Source organism: Eriocheir sinensis, chromosome 23 (genome assembly GCF_024679095.1).
Source record: "Eriocheir sinensis breed Jianghai 21 chromosome 23, ASM2467909v1, whole genome shotgun sequence".
In the NCBI taxonomy this organism is placed as follows: Eukaryota; Metazoa; Arthropoda; class Malacostraca; order Decapoda; family Varunidae; genus Eriocheir; species Eriocheir sinensis.
The window spans coordinates 10,550,180-10,571,318 of record NC_066531.1 but is presented as its reverse complement, the minus strand read 5'-3'; the positions used below and the strand labels follow the sequence as shown (position 1 = coordinate 10,571,318).

The window sequence follows — 21,139 nt, the reverse complement described above, 5'->3', positions numbered from 1 at the left end:
CCGTCTGAAACGGAACATGAATGATTATGGCATCAGGCGTGAGGGTGGACTCGATCAAGGGGTAAAAATATTGACTCGTGTCTGGGGTGAATAAAGGCTTGAGACTATAATTTTGATACCCGATATGGATAGTCGTTCTCAAATTGTGTAGAGGGAACAAGGCAGGTGTGACTCTACCGTGCGCTGCATCAACCATGTTGCTAATAACCTGCTGATTTGCCGTTGCGACAGAGTTAATGACGTTTTCCAGTACATGCAAGGCCTGATCTAGGAGGAGAAACTGATTCACCTGGTCGATCTGCTTGACAACTATGTTGATAACCTCTACCATCTTATTTGTTTGCTCTAGCAGTTCCTCAATGTGAGTATGCAATCGCGCAAGTTTTCTACAATTGGCGTTGATCACCCTGTAATTTCGGGCAGCAAAGGAAAGTACATGAGAGTAGTGGTCCCGCAAATCGCGCACGTTCTCGTCGGTTGCCGTACCGAAGAGGAACTTGAGGCGGACTCAACGATGTTGAGCAACCCCCTCTTTACCCGAGAGTGAACTGAGTGAAAACAGTAATCCATGTCTACCTCATAAACTTTTCACCGTAAGAACAGAATCCTATCCTCCAGTAGTTGAAAAATATTCAGAGTTGGTACTAGAAGGTGCCTTTGATTCCCTAGTCTTCGTTACCCGTATGGCGTCTGCCATAACGAGTAGTTTTTCTGAGACTATCCCGATTGTGTCTGTGGTGTTGGTCAAGGAAGTATATGGATATTTTACGAGGAGCACATCTTCTATGAGGAAGACCTCTCCTGTGTGTGCCGTGAGGGCGCCAGGCTTCAGGTGGATGGGTGTCGTTGCAAGCAGGGAGCCGAGGTACAACAAGATGATCACAAAACGCAACATCATGATCTGAAAGTGGTGGGAATGAAGTATTTAAATTCGTGGTCTCAATTTATAGCTATGGGTGTTGGGATTATCTTGTTGAACATTTGACTCTGAGGGGGAATTACCAATATCAAGGTCCAAGGGTGAAGGAATTACTTTCAGACGATCACTGTGAACTTCTAGACTAACTCCACTATTTGACTCAAGAACCTCGAACCTATTATTTCCCCTGACATTCCGAACAACACGGTAAGGACCCTCAAATTTTACCCCCAGTTTTGAACTCCTTTCCGCTTGCTTAATCATGACTGTGTCACCCTCTTTTAATTCCACCGGGACGGCCTGTTGGTTTTGTTTTGACATCATTTCAACCTTTATAGCGTTTAACGTACACCTAACCTCGGAGTGTATCTTGGAAAACATATGCATCTGCTGTTGCGCGTACTTATCAATGTTATAGAAAGGTTGGTGTGGTTTTCTTAGGAAGTCGTACGAAAGACGTTTCTCCACCCCATGTAAGATGTGGTAGGGAGACTTCCCCGTAGAGTCGTTTACCTACGTATTTATGGAAGCGGCTATATGCGATAGCCAATCCTCCCAGTTATCGTGGAGATCGTTCACGATAGGCCTGAGGACCTGTAAGATTTTCCTATTAGCCCTCTCCGCCAACCCATTAGCAGCTGGATGGTAAGCTGTGATGAAGGATTGCGTGATTTTAACTGAGCGCATATTTCGCTCAATACTGTGTTCCTAAACTCGGTGCCATTGTCACTCAAAAGAATTCGAGGAGACGAATGTGGACACAACACGTGAGTCACGAGGGCATGGGCCACGCGTGTGGCTGTCTTGTCCTTGAGAGGCGCTAGAACTAGAAACCTAGAGAACTGGTCGACGCACACCAATAAGTAGCGCGAACCATGTTGGCTCCGGGGGAGCTGTAATAAGTCTATATTAACAACATCCCATGACGCCTCTGATACTGGGTATTGCAACATAGGTGCTGGCCCTTTGACGGACCCCTTGTGTTTAGCACAAACGACGCAATGTGCGACATGTTTTTTCTACATCAACCCGTAATGTGGACCAGTAGAATTTTCGTCTGGTGACATATAGCGTCTTGTCTCTTCCTGGGTGACCCGCAGTGGGTGTGTTATCGACCAGCTTAAGCGTCACGGGGACGTATTTGTCTGGGATGACCAGTTGGTCTATAGGTACCGGTTTGGTTGGCCATGATCTACAAAGGAGGTTGTCCTCTGATAGGAAGAATTGTGAAAAGGGAACTGGCAATTCAGGAAGGTTTGATTCGTATCCCGACTCTAGGGCGTAAATTAACCTCTTCCACACAGGGTGGTCTCGCTAAGCTGTGTGTAGCTCAGGTGAAGTGAAGTTGTGGATGACCTCTGGGGTGGTAATCGCGCCTATCGGAATATTCCGAGATAAGGCATCTGCGACCACATTTGTTTTCCCGATGATATATTTTATCTCCGGATTGTATGCTTGGATCGTTAAGAACCATCTTGCCAGACGACCGTGTAGGTTTTTTCCCTTGAAAAGATCAGTTATGGCCGCGTGGTCTGTATACACCACAATTTTGTACCCCATCACTATGTCACGAAAATGCTTCAGAGCCCACACAATGGCAAGAGCCTCTAGGTGGGTAACAGGATAGTTCTTTTCCGGAGCTGTAAGTACTCGACTGGCGAACGCTATCACATGCTTTTTGCCGGACTTATCTGTTTGCATCAGAGCGGCTCTTAGTCCACTAGCCGAAGCGTCGGTACAAAGCTGAAAGGGGTCCTTGAAATCCGGAAAGACAAGGACCGGAGCCTGTGTAAGCGCTTTCTTTAAATCCTCAAAACTCGTTTGTTGAGCTGGGAGGCACTGAAATGGTACGTCTTTCTTTAAAAGATGGGTTAGGGGACTCGCGCGTGTTGCGAAGTCCATTATGAAAGGCCGGTAATAACCTGCGACGCCCAAGAAAGACCGTACCTTGTCCGCAGACGTTGGCTGAGGGAACTCGGCAATAGCCTTTATTTTGTCGTCCACTGTGTGGATGCCGAATTCGTCCACGACATGCCCCAAGAACTTGATCCGAGGCTTTAAGAATTCACATTTGGTGAGTTTGAGCTTTAATCCGACCTCTTGAAGTCTGTGTAGGACTGCTTTTAGTGTTGCCATGTGTGCATGCACGTCTTTACTTGCTATAATGATGTCGTCTAAATACACATAAACAGTTGCCCAGCAAGTCACCAAAAATACTGTTCATTGTCCTTTGGAAGGTCAAGGGAGCTCCTTTGAGCCCGAACGGAATCATCGTCCACTCATAGTGTCCATGAGGCGTTCTGAAAGTCGTTATTTCACGGGACTCGGGGGCCATAGGCAGTTGCCAGTAGCCACTGACCAGATCAAGACTCGTAAAGACTTTATTTCCTCTACCGAGACACATGAGAAGATCTCTAAGAACGGGAAACGGAAAATGATCATCCACGGTCGCGTTGTTCACACGCCGGAAATCAATCACAGGACGATAAGAACCGTCTTTCTTTGGAACCAGAAACAAGGGTGAATTCCACGGGGAGTTCGATTCTTTGATGACACCCTGTTCTAACATATCAGATATAAGTTGCTGCACTACTTCCCTCTGACTGTGGGGGGAGCTTGTATGCATTGATATATACAGGATTGGTATTGGGTTTTAACTTAATGTGACTGTGTTCAGCACACTGCGTAACTCCAAGCGGCTCGCCTGGTAGAGCAAGCGCCCCCCTATAATGTTCCAGCAGCCGGACTAAGGTTGGCTTAATTTCGGAATTGTGTGCAACTTTTAGGAATGCCTCTAAATTAGCTGTCTTGTTCAGGAGAAGCCTGACACGCCGAGGTTATGCCTGAGACTTGGGCTTAAGGGTATGCAGCTGGTTCCGGGGCTACATTTTTCCCATACACTAGACACTGGCATAATCTAACCCCGTGTTTTAAGGATACAGGGGATCCTGACGTGTTTATTGCCAATGCCTCTGCAATACCTCCCTCTTTGACTATCGCGAGAGTTACCTCCACCGTCACCCGGTGTATGTGTGGTGCTCCGTCGATACACACATCACTGCCCGTTGGAGGAGCGTTAGGTAACCGGATTTTAACAAGTTTTGCAGCACGATCCGGAACTACTTGAGGACCTTCTACGACTGCCGTTACTGTCCGCCACAAGTCTGTAATGTTTTCGTGTGGTTTGACCGTAAGAGGTGACACTTGGGCGGTGGGAGACCCTGAGTCTGTGGTGGTTGGTCATTTTCCTCTGAGGGCGGGATTACAGGTGACATAGGCGATGGATTTACCATCCCCTGTATGCGTCGTCCTTGATACACGATCGCGTTGCTTTCAGGGTTTATGGTTATGTGCAGGTCTTTCATGGCGTTTAATCCTAAGATCCCATCCACAGGTAAGGCAAACCTGCTAGATACATAAAAGAAATCTCGAAAGGAACATACCTTTTCATGTAAGCTGACTGTTAGTGGTACTCGCCCAAGGATTCCCAAAGTGGTGCCTGTCACGCCTTCCACATTCAGGTCGTTCTCTTGGAGCGGCCAATTTCCCCCTCTCGCCTGTCGTGTCAGTGACCTGTAAGCGGAGTCTGAGATTACATTGACTGTTGCACCTGTGTCTACCGCTAAGGTGAGTGAAATTTTGCCCACCTTGCAAGGGAGGGCAATTATGCTTGTCCGTCCCAAGGCAGCAGTGACTGAGTCAAGTTGCTCCCAATTAGTATCGTCCTTATGGGATACTTGGATGTACGCCTTGGGGCTGTCACAAAGTCATGCCTTTTTATTCTGAGAAGAGGAGGAGTGTGGTTTACTGTCCGCCGAGGACTTGTTCTTCTGTTCCTCCTTGGCCTTTTGTATTGCATAACAACTGTCTGAATCATGAAAACAATTCCCGTGGACATGGCAAAAGGCAGCCTTCCGCTGATGGTTTGGCCTAGGGTTCCGGTGTGATGACTGATGGCCACCCCTGTAACCTCCTGATCTCCTATCAGATCCCTCTCTTGAGTGTGTTGAGTCCCTACGTTTCGCGAAGCAAGAATTCTCGGAATGTTCTGATTGTTTGCAAAAACTACAGGTGAGAGATGCCTTACTTTGTGCCTGCAATGCTGCGGCAGTTGCGAGGGGTTGATGGTGAGTGTGTTCTTGAACCTTGACTTCTAACTCTGAGACGAAGTCAACCAACTTCCCGCCCGGTTTGAAGGTCAAGGGAAGGGCAGAACGGCGGTTCTTCTCTGAAATATGAAATAAGTAAAAAAGCAACTCGAAGACTGTCTTCACCTGATGTTTTTGCATACTGCCCCCTGAGAGCCATTGCGCGTCTTCTAGACTTTTGACACAGTCAACCGCCAGCTGATTTGCCTCAGTCATGGCGTCCCAAATCGGCTTTGTTGAGGATTTTTTTTTGGAGGGGCTCAACCGTGTGTGCGCTCTGTCTAACGAAGCTTGGTTTACTCCCGCCTCCGAAGATTTTTATGAAATTCCTTTTAAAAATCTCATAATTTACCCCAATGTCCACCGAAGCAAACGCTGAGGACTGCATCAAATTTAGTGCCCGAGAGCCTGGTAGTAACCCGGACCGAATGAATGCAATTTTATCATGATCTTCCGTAATGGAGGAATTTACGATGGCAGACTCACATAGATCTAGGAACTGTCTCGCCGAATAATCTGACTCGCTGCCGGAGAACTGTCGAAAACTGCCGTGAGTTGGAATGACCCGAATCAGTGGAGGGGGGGGGGGGGTGGATTGGTAGGCATTGTGACCGGTTGAGTGGGGGTTAAGTATCCCGAAGAACCCGGAGGTGAAGGGTCCCTGTTTGGAATTGAGGAATACTCAGTACCTGAACGTAAATTTACAACATTAAGATCATTGGTGCCTGAACCGTGTTCCACTTCCTCCTTACCTGAGGGACTCGTTAACTGTTTAAAGGTGTCACCGAGTTTAGCGAGAGTATCTTTGTTCATATTATGGCTTAAATCAGTTACAATATATGAGCATATTTTAATTGCTGTAAATATTAACGTAACGCGTCTGAGTTAAAAGTTTTCGCCGTACCCCTAAAAACAAGAAGGGATGGTAAGCAAGGTGGCCGTTAGACGTAATAGAAAGTTAAGGTTATAATGTCAGGTTATAATGTAATGTTATAATGTTATGGTTATATGAAATAATGACCCAATAACGCAGCCGTTATTTGGTTAGGAGAAATAAGTGAGCATGCCCTTAAAGTGCGGGTCTCTCCCGAACGGCGAAGAGAAAACTGAGCAAGGGCACACTGAGGAAGTTTGAATTAGAGCAGGGAAATCACCGTTTTACCGCTAACAGACAACAAGAAGGATCAATACCGTATGCAAATGATCGTTACTCTCACAATTACGACTGATTAACAGTGTTAGATACACATAAATAAAAGAGTCGTGCCTCTGATGCAATTTTGCTGAGTTTGCACTTGTGAAAATATTTGGAACAGGTACAATACCGAGAATATTCAGCTGACGTAGAGCTGGTGACGAAGGATGTCGTCGCTCATGGGGTACCTGGAGCCTATGGAGTTGCGTTGGAAGACCTTGGCCGCGGCAGGAGCGCGTGGAAGGTTGACTGATGGCATGGAGACTGACCCCCGTAATGGCTGCTGGAAACTGCTGACGATATAGTCGGGCAGGTGCGTGGCAGGGCGGGCGCCGGAACACTGCTGCCAGACGTAGGACGGCTGCGATGCTCTTGTTATTTTGAGAGTTGTGGGGGCAGCGGTTGTAGATATGGCAACCTGGGTGTGTACCCTCTTAAGAAGGCGCCTTGTAGTAACGGTGGTGGGTACTGCTTGCAGTCACCGGGAGATGTCCGCGTTTGCCCTGGTTGACTGTTTGCCGGAAGAGGTTTGGGCCGATGCTCCAGGCAGCGGCGGTGTTGCTGTGTTGCTTGGAGCCAGAGCTCTGCGGGGAGTGCCTCCTTCTGCGTACCACGGAGGGCTTGGAGTGAGCTGGGAGTGGCTGGTTGTTGGCCTGTAGAGAGCTTGTAGAAGTGCGTAGGCCTGTAGTTGGCCTGTAGCAGGGATTTTGACTCCTTCCTTCCTTCTACGCCTGTCCCCGGATTTGTTGGTGAGTTCTTGTGGCTTGGAGCTCTTGTAGGAGAACTAGGTAGCGAAGGGCCTGGCGTTGGGACACCGTCTGCCACCGGTGAACGCTTGGTTGCGGGGACTTGCGGGCGTGAAGGGAAACTCTTGCTGTCTTAGAAGAAATATATTATTAACCTAAGATACAGCGTAGCGTGGGTGAGAGAGACGAGACGCTAGGTGTGTGTCGTGCGAGCTCTCTCGAAGGAGTGACGAGTTACAGAGTGGAAAATAATGAAGTTACAATTGGTCACGTATGTCAAGGTGACCTCTAAGCTTGATGAAATGCTTTGTATACAAACTGAGATGGTAAACACTGACAGCTGACATTCCTACAAGGTGGCGTGATCTATCTGTCGTGTTTTTTTTTCCATTGATATACTACAATTACTATAACAAGGTCGTCCCACCGAGCTGAAGCAAAATGCCAGAAGCATCGCCTCTTCGGTGGGTCCAGAGGATGTACAGGAGCGATAGGACAGGAAACAGAAATAAGGTTATGGTCGGAGGAACCCAACGGAGAGAACAGTTTGACAGAGTAAGCAAAAGGATTAGAGGTAAGGAAGAGGTCTAGAATGTTGGGCCTGTCTCCAAAACGGTCGGGAATACGTGTAGGGTGCTGAACCAACTGCTCTAGGTCGTTGAGGAGAGTAAAGTTGTAGGCTTGTTGACCAGGCTGGTCTGTGAAAGAGGATGAGAGCCAAAGCTGGTGGTGAACATTCAAATCACCCATGATGGAGATTTCAGCGAAGGGAGAGTGAGTCAAGATGTGCTCCACTTTAGAATTCAAATAGTCAAAGAATTTTACATAGTTAGTAGAGTTAGGTGAGAGATAAACAGCACAGATGTATTTAGTAATAGAATGACAATAAAGTCTTAGCCAGATGGTGGAAAATTCAGAAGAGTCAAGGTCGTAGGCACGAGAGCAAGTGATGTCGTTGCACACGTAGGCGCAACATCCAGCTTAGGATTAAAATTTAGGATAGAGATAGTAGGAGGGAACAGAGTAGAAGTTGCTGTCAGTAGCCTCAGTAACCTGTGTTTCGGTGAGGAAGAGAAAATAAGGTTTAGAGGAGGAGAGATGGTTTCCACAGTATGAAAATTAGAACGAAGACCACGAATGTTGCAGAAATTGATAAGGAGGAGGTTCAAGGTTTCAAGGTGTGTGTGTTGTGTGAATGTAGTGTGGTGTAGAAAGAGAGAGGAACTGTCTTTAGAGAGCATGCTGAACTGCTCTCTGGTGTTGATGAGACAAAAGGGAAACGGTTAGTGACCCTGCCGACAAACGGATGTCCGATGGATATCCTTCATACATCCGGTTTGTCCTCCTGTGCGGACATGATTCGACAAATGTGGACGGTACGGACGGGACCTTTTTTTGTCCACATTATCCATCCTTTGTCCACAATGTCCGCCTGTCTCTTAATCCGTCTAGAATCCGGAATATCCTCCTGAGTCTGAATCCGCCTAGCGGCCGCACTATCCGCCTGTTCCCGGATCCTTCTAGCGTCCACAACAGCCGTATGCGTATGTTTCCACCTAGCTGCCTCAACGTCCGCCTGATGACGGATCCGTCTAGGATCCGGTACATCCGCCTTTGTCTGGAATATCCGCAATATCCACTAATCCCTGATCAGTCAAGGTCTAGGCTAACCGTGTAATTTATTTTAATTTTTTACTGTGTAAGCTATAATTTCAGCATGTAGTCTGTGTAAATCATAATCTATGTTTTTAGGTTGTTAGTCTATAACATTTAACTTACAACTGGTATTTGTATTCCAATCACTAGAAGCTCATCCACTACATCCGTAAATAAAATAAAGTATAAGATATTCCACTTAAAATATAACAAAAGTAAAATATTTCACTTATAGTTTATTTCATAATGGGAATACTTTATCAACTAAAGTTTTATATTGATGAGACCTCTTAAAGGTTAGACACCAATTCCAGTTGCAGTCATGCTACAAAGTTTGTTGACATAATGCAAATAATAATAATAATAATAATAATAATAATAATAATAATAATAATAATAATAATAATAATAATAATATCTAGCTCACTTTGATAATTATTGAATTGAAACTGATTAAAACTATATTTTTCTTTATTGTCACAAAAGATGCAGTAACTTTACCATACTAGAAATTACACAACATCGCTATAACTGGATTGACATAGATGCCATTAAAGGTTAGTATGAACGTTAGTATGCCAGAGCGATACTGGCGGTTAGTATGTTAGTTATATAGAATGTGTTAGTAAAAGAAAAAAAGAGGCAGAGGAAGTGAGAAATATGTGAATAAGGAAGAATTAAACATTATGTCATTGCAGTACCCGAGATTACTGATACATTAGGACTTAATACATTTATTCATCATCAGAAAGCGTCGAGTTTGCATCCGATACACCACTCCTGTCGCTGTCACTGTTTGCTACAATACTGTCTACGTCTCCATCTGAGTCACATGGGCCCTTATCTAAATTACTTGGAGAACCTCTAGATATAGTGGTATCTGTGCTGTTTGAGGCAATAGCAATGTCATCACGTATGTTGTCTGTAACAGCGTTTGGTTCACCATTTCGTCCACCTCGTGTTTTCTTTGCCCGAGGCGTTAAACGGAAGCCAGCTCGGTCGCTTTCTTTCCGCAACGCCTCGGCAAGGTGTGTGGAGGCGACATTCTCGTCCACCCCCCAAATCTTCATCACAACTACCATGATGATTCTGACGAAGCGATGAAGTTCGTCTTCCATGCTACGTTTTCTTGGCGAGTGCCCCTTGAGACAGTAGTGCACCCAGACACTTCTGGGGGCTAACTTGTGGATAAGCTGTCGAATGCAATGTGTCAAGCCACGCTTCGTCCCAGCATTTGGCTTGGAGCACAGTTGCAAAAAGGCCTTCCTCAGTGCCATCCTGTGGGATTTGTGTGGCTCAGTGTTGGCCTTCCCATCGAAGAAGTGTGAGTGTTTAGCCAAGATCTGCAAAACATAAAGGGAGAGATTTAATTGCATGCATCTCTATAATAAGTAAAGTTTAAAGTAAAGGGGGTGGGTGGCTACTCGTTGCTTTGGTGCTCATTTTTGGGTCCTTCGGACTTTGAACCTATGGTGGATATGTGATGTCGACATGAACATTAACCAGGAAACAATTTAAGGACAAGATGATATCCGGGCAATCTGCCAGAGTTAGATGGTATTATATACCTTCCCCAGGAAACAGCAATGTTTACCCAGGTACCCATATATCGATGAGAACATAAAGGGAGGATGAATTGCTGGGTATAGGTCATGCCCCAACCCAGATTCGAATCCATACTGAAGAGGTCCGCGGCTTCTTGAGAGAGAGCAGTGCGCTAACGCACTACACTACGGTGAATAATTGAAATAATTTCAGCTACTTTTGGGGGTGGCATCTGGCGGGCTTTTTTTACCTCTTATTTTGCCATTGGCCACTGCACATGATATGAAAAAAATAATGAAGTTTTGTACAATAAACAGTAAAATTACTGAAACCACGGTAAATCTATCAAGAGTTATTTTCCGCTGAAGTTGTTATTACCGTAGCAGAAAAAGGAACGATTGTTAAACTGCTGTCATCCAAAATATACTTTTTATCTAATATTAGATTATCATAATTACTTTTGTCCCCGACCTTCTTACTATAGATCAAAAAAGAAACCTACTGAATAAATAGTTTCTGTAAAACTTAGTGTCATGTGAATCTAGAGTGTCTTAATTCATTACCCAATGTGATGGCTTACTATATTAAGAAAAGCATGTACTGGAATAAAATTTTATTTAAAGCAAAATTAGAATAACTGATAAATAGGTAACTTACTCTCTCAACCGAATCAGCTGGGAAGCCGAAGTATGCAAGAATCTCGTAGGGATCACTGGGCAGCGCAGGGACAAATCCATCGGGGACAAATTTTTCCCCCTCAGTCGCCCTCTCTCCGGGTGCTGGGATGACACGTTTTAGCATCTCGTATATTGTGTCCAGCGTGTTCTGCATGCGATCCACCTTCTTTGAGAGAGTACTGTCAGGAGTTTCATTGGTGAGGAGTTGGTGATCCTGAGAGAGACCCTAAAAAAAGAAAAAGGGTTTCATTCACTGTTACCTGAAGAAATTTTTTTAAAAGTAAGATAAAATAATTTTATCATGTCTTTTTTCTTTACAGTAAGACGTTATAGCCCGTAGGGTGGTGTCTGGCTCTTTCGACAAAGGCTGCAGCAGACTTGGTGAATCACACACACACACACACACACACACACACACACACACACACACACGTATAGCTATACGTTACTTTAGACTAGTATAGACTATCATATTTTGACAATAATTAGAAAAATCTACAATTGCAAAATATTCCAATATACTCACTGCTTGTGAGGATCCTTCATCGTCATTCCGAGCAAGCTGTGGTGAGGCTGGCACACACTGGCTAAAGGCTGTTCACTTAACTCTGAGCCGTGGAGCCGAGCCTCATTTGTAACGAGGCCGCTGATTGGCTGGCTGGCTCTCTCGCTCACCCTGTGTTGAAAGGCTGCATAATGAATGCTCGCGTGGCACATGTCTATGTTTTATTCGTTATATCTTGTCTCATACACATAACAGACCATTTTTGTTGGTACCGTTGCACTCAGCAGTGAATGCAGAAGCTTCGATACTCAGGGAAAAACTATTACTAAGCAATAATAAAGAAGTTTTAGCGAGTTGAAGCGGAAATTTTCTTGCGATATCTTTATAACACTGTTTATTTATTATCATTTCCTGTGTAAATATTTAAAGGAATGCTGTTATAAACGATTGAGTTTCTTTATAGATTGTCTCCTGAACGGAATGCAATCATCAAATTATAGTTAGATGATAATATAAGCGGATTACTGAATTATTTATGAGCATGTGTCACTCGCCGGGAAGAGGGAGCAGCGAGGCAGCACGACACAAGGCTGTGTAGGGAGGTGAGGATGGGGTAAGGAGAGCGCTGATTATTGGCGGCCTCTCTCACTCACCGTGTTGAGAGGCAGTGTATAATGGTATATGTTTATGTTTTATTCGTTATATCTTGTCTCATGTACGTGACAGATAATTTCTGTTGGTACCTTTAGACTCGGCAATGAATGGGGAACTTTCGATACTCAGGAAAAAGATAGCAATAAGCAACTATAAAGAAATTTTGGCGAGTTGAAGTGAAAGCTTTCTTCCGATATCTTTATAACGCTGTTTATTTATCATCATTTCCTGAATAAATATTCAAAGGTATGCTGCTATAAACTATTGCATTTCATTGAGGGATGTCTCCTGAACGCAATACAATTGTCAACTTATAGTTAGAAGGTAATGTAAGTGAATTACAAAATAATTTATGAGAAGGTATGACTCTCGGGAAAGGGCGAGCGGCGGAGTGCGGCCGGCCAGGCGGCAGACTCATGCTGCAGGTGAGGGGGAGGGGAGGCTCAGGCAGTGAAGACAGCACAGCAGTGAGGGGGGAAAGCAGAAAATATATAGGCCGGGTGTCCTGCATGCATTATTTATTATTTTACTTACTTGATTTTACTTATAGATACGATGCATCCTTTGGCACAACATGAAAGTAATGGTGCTAATCTGACGATTATTGACACTGGATTGATAGTTTTTCCTGTGGAACATATAGGTTATATAGCTACATGAAATAAAATCACGCCATGAAGATAGGACTTCTTCCCGCTAAGGTTTGCGAGGTCACACACACACACACACACACACACACACACACACACAGCTTTAGGAAGGAGGTGCCACTTTACATAATTCTAAAGGAAAGCATGGTTGTGTGGGATATGGTTCATGTGATATAGGTACATATAAGGCAAGAGTTACCATAGCTGAGGCTTTATATTGGCATTTTACAACAATGGTTTCATTTATATTACTTTACAGGAATATAGGAAAACAACGAAATTTACATCTTCCTCATTTATTTACACATAAACGTAATATAGTCTAAGAAAATATTTTGTTTGGCAATGTTCATCCAATATTTATCCTTTAATCTTAAACAAGTACATTTGTTGCGTCTTTCCTTCTTGAGAGAGAGAGAGAGAGAAGTCAAACCATGTCAAAAGATTGTCTGGAAAATAAGATGAAATTATGTGTTGCGTCTGTCGTCGAGTTCACAAGCATACAAAGAGGTTACACAAACTCATCACCACTTCCCTCGCTTGTTTCATCGGTCTCATCATCGATATTCACTACAAAGTTTTCAAGAAGATGTTCCCTAGCGATGTCTTTACTTCTGTATTCATCCTCTATTTTCTTAACATGAGCAATACACTTTTTCCAGTCTTCCTTGGTGACTTTATTTATTGCCGCTCTTGTAAGTTCATCGACAATTTTAAGGGACTGATTTGAATTAGAGTTTTTGGACCGAACGTCACTCTTTACCTGTGCCCAAATAAGTTCTATTGGATTAAACTGGCAGTAATAAGGTGGCAGTCGCAGCACTTGATGTCCATTGGCACGGGCTATTTCATCAATCACGTATCTCTGCTTTTCTTTGTTTAGTTTTGCTATTTGTATTAGTTTCTGTTTTGACACTGATGGATCGTGTTGGACGTTATTAGCAGAAAGCCATTCAACAATTTCACTTTTCCTGTTGCTGCACGTTGGAATTTTATTTTCAATTTTGCTGTGGTAAGACGCGTTGTCCATGATTATTAGCGATCTTTCATTTATGTTTGGTAGCAGCTGCTCCTCAAACCACCTTTTGAATTTTTCATGGTCCATGGAATCATGGTAATCACCTTTTGCACCAAACTTTGACCGAAACAGCATTAGTGCACCCTGAACAAAACCCTCTTCACTTCCGGCGTGTACCACGATGAATCTTGAGCCTTTACCAGTTTTAAGTTTCGGTCCAACTGATCCATCAGCCACTGTCCAGCATCGTTGCACACATTCATTTTGGTTTACCCATGTTTCATCAATGTACACTTCTTGTCTGCGTGTGGAGGGGCTGCAATTTCTATTTTTTTCAATCAGTCTTAAGTATTCAGTTCTATGTGCCACAATGTCACCTCGCTCCATTAAAATAGCTCTGCCACTTGTCACTTTTTTGTGCCGAAATCCAAGCCCTCTCACAATTTTCCACAATGTTGTTTTTCCACCATGGTAATTCACTGGCTCCTCCTTTACTTTCTCAAGAAGGGCAGATAAAGTTGGCAGTTCTCCTCTTTCATAGAAAGATAAAATTTCCTTCCTGATGCAGTCCTTGTCAAAACTGTCGATGTTGCCCCTCAGTCTCACTCCAGTCTAGCCCATCCTTCTTCCCCCCCCACCCACCCTTGATCCAGTCACAACTGGACTTAATTCCTGATCCAGTCACAACTGGATTATGCTCCCACCGTGACTTAATTCCTTCACCTATACCTAACCTTCTCTCTCTCTCTCTCTCTCTCTCTCTCTCTCTCTCTCTCTCTCTCTCTCTCTCTCTCAGAAGTAGCATTTCCTAAACGCGGGACATGACATGCTTTGAGGCATTTTCTAATTTCACGGTTCAAGGTAGGCTATATTACACACATTTTTTTTGTTTTACTCACAATACCACACCGTCCAGGCATTTAAGAAAAGAAATGGGGGGTAAAGTGTTCATGGCGTGATTTTATTTCATGTAGCTATATAACCTATATGTTCCACAGGAAAAACTATCAATCCAGTGTCAATAATCGTCAGATTAGCACCATTACTTTCATGTTGTGCCAAAGGATGCATCGTATCTATAAGTAAAATCAAGTAAGTAAAATAATAAATAATGCATGCAGGACACCCGGCCTATATATTTTCTGCTTTCCCCCCTCACTGCTGTGCTGTCTTCACTGCCTGAGCCTCCCCTCCCCCTCACCTGCAGCATGAGTCTGCCGCCTGGCCGCACTCCGCCGCTCGCCCTTTCCCGCGAGTCATACCTTCCCATAAATTATTTTGTAATTCACTTACATTACCTTCTAACTATAAGTTGACAATTGTATTGCGTTCAGGAGACATCCCTCAATGAAATGCAATAGTTTATAGCAGCATACCTTTGAATATTTATTCAGGAAATGATGATAAATAAACAGCGTTATAAAGATATCGGAAGAAAGCTTTCACTTCAACTCGCCAAAATTTCTTTATAGTTGCTTATTGCTATCTTTTTCCTGAGTATCGAAAGTTCCCCATTCATTGCCGAGTCTAAAGGTACCAACAGAAATTATCTGTCACGTACATGAGACAAGATATAACGAATAAAACATAAACATATACCATTATACACTGCCTCTCAACACGGTGAGTGAGAGAGGCCGCCAGCCAATCAGCGCTCTCCTTACCCCCGTCCTCACCTCCCTACACAGCCTTGTGTCGTGCTGCCTCGCTGCTCCCTCTTCCCGGCGAGTGACACATGCTCATAAATAATTCAGTAATCCGCTTATATTATCATCTAACTATAATTTGATGATTGCATTCCGTTCAGGAGACATTCTTTTATGAAACGCAATCGTTTATAACAGCATTCCTTTAAATATTTACACAGGAAATGATAATAAATAAACAGTGTTATAAAGATATCGCAAGAAAATTTCCGCTTCAACTCGCTAAAACTTCTTTATTATTGCTTAGTAATAGTTTTTCCCTGAGTATCGAAGCTTCTGCATTCACTGCTGAGTGCAACGGTACCAACAAAAATGGTCTGTTATGTGTATGAGACAAGATATAACGAATAAAACATAGACATGTGCCACGCGAGCATTCAGTATGCAGCCTTTCAACACAGGGTGAGCGAGAGAGCCAGCCAGCCAATCAGCGGCCTCGTTACAAATGAGGCTCGGCTCCACGGCTCAGAGTTAAGTGAACAGCCTTTTTTTTTATAGTGGTCGCTGTGGATGTATCATCAGGCAGTCTCCCCCTTTCCAGCCCACATTGATTAGAATCATTTGATTCTGTACCCTGGGTGGATAGAGTACCTGTGATGGTCTCCCTTTCACCTTCCCCTATGACACCATCTGGTTGTTGGGTGGTTTCTTCAATATGCTGCGATTCTGCCTGTTGCGGGGCCTGGACTCGTATACCTGTTTGCCTCTTTTCTGGTTCGTCCGCATTTGATTTTGTTTTTTCCATCGATTCAATCCGGGGGACCTTTGCTTGTCTCTCCTTTACGGCGGATGCATCACCTTTAGCTTTTAGCTGAGCCACCTCGTTTGAAGAATCCTCGCTGCTGAAGGTAAGAGCGGAGATGACGTTGTTACATTGCTGCATGGTTTCATAGTACCCATGACACGTGCCTGGTAGAGGCATCCATCGAGGTCCTTTGTCGCTAATATGTTTCATCAGCGTGTAGATACGTCTGCAAAACAAATAGTGCGATTTTAGAATTCACTTGAATTGGGTGGGTAAAGGAAAGACTTTAAGAGCAGTGCTACAGGTAGTTAGTTGAATTAAGAAAAACAAATTTGAAGGAAAAAAAAAGATGAGAATGCAAAACAAACACAAATCTAATGAATTAAACTTGTTAATAGAAACATCAGAATACAAAGAGGTACGTACTACAACAGTGTTTGTAAGGACGAAGGAGTGGTGTTATGTTTATTATCTGCTCATAAATACTATATTTTTAAATTAGCGGGAACAGTGAATCACGTACAATTAGAGAAGGTCAAGTAATGGCAGTGATGTACAAGGTTGGCCGTTGTATTACTATCAATAAATGAATGTGTGTGTGTGTGTGTGTGTGTTTGTGTGTGTGTGTGTGTGTGTGTATATATATATATATATATATATATATATATATATATATATATATATATATATATATATATATATATATATATATATATACTATTAATGAACCAAATTACAGCTTACCTATAATCAGGATGGTCTTCAGGAGGATACCAGCAGACCACGGTTGTTGCCGCCTCCTTCGTATTCCTCTCTTGAAGAAGTTCTTTCTCAGAGGCTGTTAGTGATCTCTTTGTGACTATCCACTTCGACAAAACAGCCATGCAGCTCGCTGGCCGTTCTCTGATGAAGTCAAAAACTGCCAGTCGAGGCTGAAATGTAATGTAAATTCATTGTTGATGGAATAAATAAGTGCATAAAAAGGCAGTGCAGTATAAAATAATGGCTAACTGTATTCATGGTCAAGTAAATGGAGAAGGATTTATGCAAAGTGAACAGTTTGACGGATGGGCTGCATGAATATCTGTGGGAGAGCAGGACATCATGCACTAGCACATATATAAGTTATTGTGGGATTGCAGCTGCTGCGATACTGGTAGCTATATATACGTATATGTTCAATAGCAAAATAATACTAAATTAATTATATTAACTAAAGAATTCGTCTTTGACGCATACATATAGCAGTGAGCGAATATGTATATATATATATATATATATATATATATATATATATATATATATATATATATATATATATATATATATATATATATATATATACACACACAAGCGTAATAGGTAAAGAAACCACACTAGTTGCAGAGTTTTTAAGAAAAATACTATTACTTTGCACCTTATACTAACCTTGGTTGATGTGTTTCTGTCAAAGTTGTCATCAGTATGTAGTCGTTTCATAGCCACCTTTCTTTTTTGCTGGATTCCTTTGGGTCGACTTGTTGACATCCTTTCGTCATTCCCTTCACGTCATCTCACTGGGATCTGGAAACATCAACTTCACACTGATATTAACAAGAGAAAAAAAAGAGAACCTTACTTATGTCTAGCAACTTCTTTTTGCTATACTGATGGCCATACTGATCATTAAGAAAACTTCTGAGGCATTTAACCCATGTAAATATTCTCGGAAAACTAGCAACGAAGAAACAATAAGGAGTTTTGTCAGATAAAGGTACAGCTACATGTTCAATCAGTAACTGGTCACGGCAGTTTGGTGTGTCTCTTATGTTAACTAACTAGAGAAATAGGGTTAAACTGAGTGTTTGACGGTATTTTCATGAAACAGGCCCATAATCACAGATACTTCATCATCTGGAAAGCCTGGAAGTAAGTCAAGATCAATTCTCATACCACGCCTCAAACTTTTGGCATACTTAAGAGATAAGGTCAAGTATGCTTTATGACCACGCTTTACTTTAAAGCAGCCAATTAAGTCTGATGACACTGGCTTTGAAAAATACGGCTGTGGGTCCAAATACTTATCAACTTTCACATATCTGCCAGGACATATCTCAGTTATGTCGTAGCACTCTTTTTTATTCATGTCTATGTAGGTGTTGTTAGGTCTTGTAGTGTATATAATAGATGTATTCTCGATCAGATCGTGCTTACCCTCATGGCATGCGTTCTGCTCGAGACACCCTCTCTTGAGAGACACGATGGGCCGAATACCTGATTTTACGTGTTTTTTGAGTGTGCCCAAAAAGCTTTCAAATGGCCACGCACTGACATTGTCAAGGGCTCCAAATCTTTTTGCCACAAGTGGTAAGTGCAACATTGCGTGAACGTTGTATACCATGAAGGCACTCCCATAAAGGTGAATACACCCATTGGCAAAAGATTTTAGGAGTGCCTCTGCAAGATCAAGATAGTGAGGAAGTAAACTCTCATCTACTAGGATACTGCAAGCGATATTTAATCCTATTAAATGCTCATAGTGTGATGAGGTGGCTTCAGCACCCTCCTCGCTTCCCATATATCCTCACCGAGAATAGGTCACACCCGTTCGGTAGGTTTCTTCCTACCTACTCCTACTATAGGATCGCAAAACAGTTCATGGTAATCCCAGCAACTTTTACGAGAGGCCTTTCAAACGGGCGGACTTAGGCGCCGTTTAGGATGGGAAAGAGCCTACATAGAGACTTCATATTTGCCTGGAGTAAACCTTGAGGCGGTCTCCCTAGGGTGGGCTAGACGACGCGCCCCCTAGCGTATGCCCCAATGATTAACTGAGTTCCTCCTCTCCGGCACTCCAGGAGGCTTCGTGATCATCGTGATGCGCCATGAGTTCCTACAGACCGTGCCTTCCTACAAGGACAAGCTGGAGCCTTACATGGACCAGCTGGAGGCGGACGGGAAGTGGAAGAAGGTAGGGAGCACCGTTGCCAGATTATCGTACTCAGAGCATCGTATATACCGTTTTTTGACACCTAACTATTGCCAAGAAACATCAGGAATTCACTATTTTAACGATAGATATAAATGAATCTAGTTATTGAGCCCCAGGAGACATATTTGAAGTCGGAAGTTGGTAAATATATAAGAGGCTGCTGATGATGATGATGGTCATAATTCCTTCAGGTGGAGCGGCGCATCGTCCCAAACTATTTATGTGGCAAGGAGGGTCTCGTCTTCGTCTTCCGCATCACTAAGCCTGAGTGAGGAGGAAGAGGAGGGAAGGGAAAGGAGAGAGATGAGGAGGAGGAGTTATAGTGGTGCTGTGCCAAGGCTGTCTCTGTGTAACAGCCTTGACTTTCGTCGCGGCACCCGAGACTGAGGTGTGAATTATCGTGCTCTGGCAACCTGGCGTCATGGCGTCTACGATGTTATATGATAGTCTACGCATAGGGCACATTTGTCTGTATTAATCATATTATTGAAATTGTCGTAAAAATCTGTTTTAGTTTATAAGACTGAGGCTGCAGAATCCTTAACCTCAGACCTTGCTATCATCTCCGATTGGGATAAAAGGAACCTTTGGGTTTTTGTGTCCTTCAATGCCTCAAAAACCCAATTTATCCACCTTTCAACTCGACACAATCTTCCAAACACCTATCCCCTATTCTTCAACTACACTCAGGTGTCACCTTATAATTCTTCAGAACTAAATATCCTCGGTCTATCCTTAACTCAAAATCTTAACTGGAAACTTCTCATCTCTTCTCTCACTAAATCAGCTTCCTCGAGGTTGGGCGTTCTGTATCGTCTCCTCCAGTTCTTCTGCCCCGCACCGCTGCTATCCATATACAAGGGCCTTGTCCGCCCTCGTATGGAGTATGCATCGCACGTGTGTGGGGGGCTCCACCCACACAGCTCTTCTCTATCTTTCGGCCACTCCTCTGTTGTAAAAAAAAAATTAGGTCACTGATTATGTAGCTGTATGTGTGTGTGCATGTGTAATGGCAAGTTGCCAGAACACGATAACGAAGACCTCAGACTCATGTGCTGCGACTATAGTATACGTTTAGGAATGCTTGGTCTGGGTCTTGGGGTCTTGATGATGTACAGACATGTATATATATAATAAACGGGTGCCTACTTCCCCTCAGAATCATGTTAATCTTTGTTTGTTTCTCAAGTTAATTTAAGTGATTACTCATCCTAATTTTTAATGCGTCAGCTGTTCCTAATTTATAATGCGTCAGCTGTTCCTAATTTATAATGTGTCTGCTGTTCCTAATTTATAATGTGTCTGCTGTTCCTAATTTATAATGTGTCTGCTGTTCCTAATTTATAATGTGTCTGCTGTTCCTAATTTATAATGTGTCTGCTGTTCCTAATTTATAATGTGTCTGCTGTTCCTAATTTATAATGTGTCTGCTGTTCCTAATTTGTAATGTTTCTGCTGTTCCTAATGTATAATGTGTCTGCTGTTCATAATGTATAATGTGTCTGCTGTTCATAATGTATAATGTGTCTGCTGTTCATAATGTATAATGCGTCTGCTGTTCCTAATTTATAATGTGTCTGCTGTTCCTAATTTTAAAAGCGTCTGCTGTTCCTAATTTTAAAAGCGTCTGCTGTTCCTAATTTTAAAAGCGTCTGCTGTAGCCCTACGTGGCGCAATGCAGAGGAAGTTAACTTATTTAATCTGAAAGTAAAGTGAAATGATCTGAAAGTAAAGTTAAGTAACAGAGCAGTGAAGTATATGTGGCAGTGAGCATGTGGAAGGATGAGATGGAACGAGAGAACAAAGATTAACGAAAAGAATAAAAACTCTCATCCCATCCCTCCCTCCTCCATACTTCCTTCCTCGAACAGAGTCGTCCGCCACTGGAACAGCCTCCCCGCAGAAGTAGTCAGTGCGGAAACGATCAACTCCATTTCCACTGACAGTCACTTTACTGCGTCGGGAGTGAACTGAACGTATCCAAGGTCACTTAATGTTCTCAGT

At 43.1% G+C, this 21,139-nt stretch overlaps 1 protein-coding gene and 1 long non-coding RNA gene across 11 annotated transcripts in view; one reads left to right on the top strand and one right to left on the bottom strand.

The window, feature by feature from the left end:
- The window catches only part of LOC127002471 (uncharacterized), a 139,814-nt gene extending 119,501 nt beyond the window's left edge, over window positions 1–20,313 (top strand). For all 10 annotated transcript variants that reach the window (XM_050868464.1, XM_050868456.1, XM_050868461.1 and 7 more), the window contains 2 exons: window positions 19,002–19,114; window positions 19,327–20,313. In XM_050868464.1, the coding sequence (XP_050724421.1) occupies window positions 19,002–19,114; window positions 19,327–19,407 (194 nt within the window). In that variant the 3' untranslated portion in view covers window positions 19,408–20,313. The remainder of the gene's footprint in view (window positions 1–19,001; window positions 19,115–19,326) is intronic.
- Window positions 9,206–11,476, bottom strand: LOC127002472 (uncharacterized). Its single transcript, XR_007756293.1, has 3 exons — window positions 11,413–11,476; window positions 10,867–11,112; window positions 9,206–10,007 (listed from the first exon to the last, which is right to left on the bottom strand). It is a non-coding gene; the product is annotated as an uncharacterized LOC127002472 (long non-coding RNA).
- Window positions 20,314–21,139: the final 826 nt, after the last annotated feature.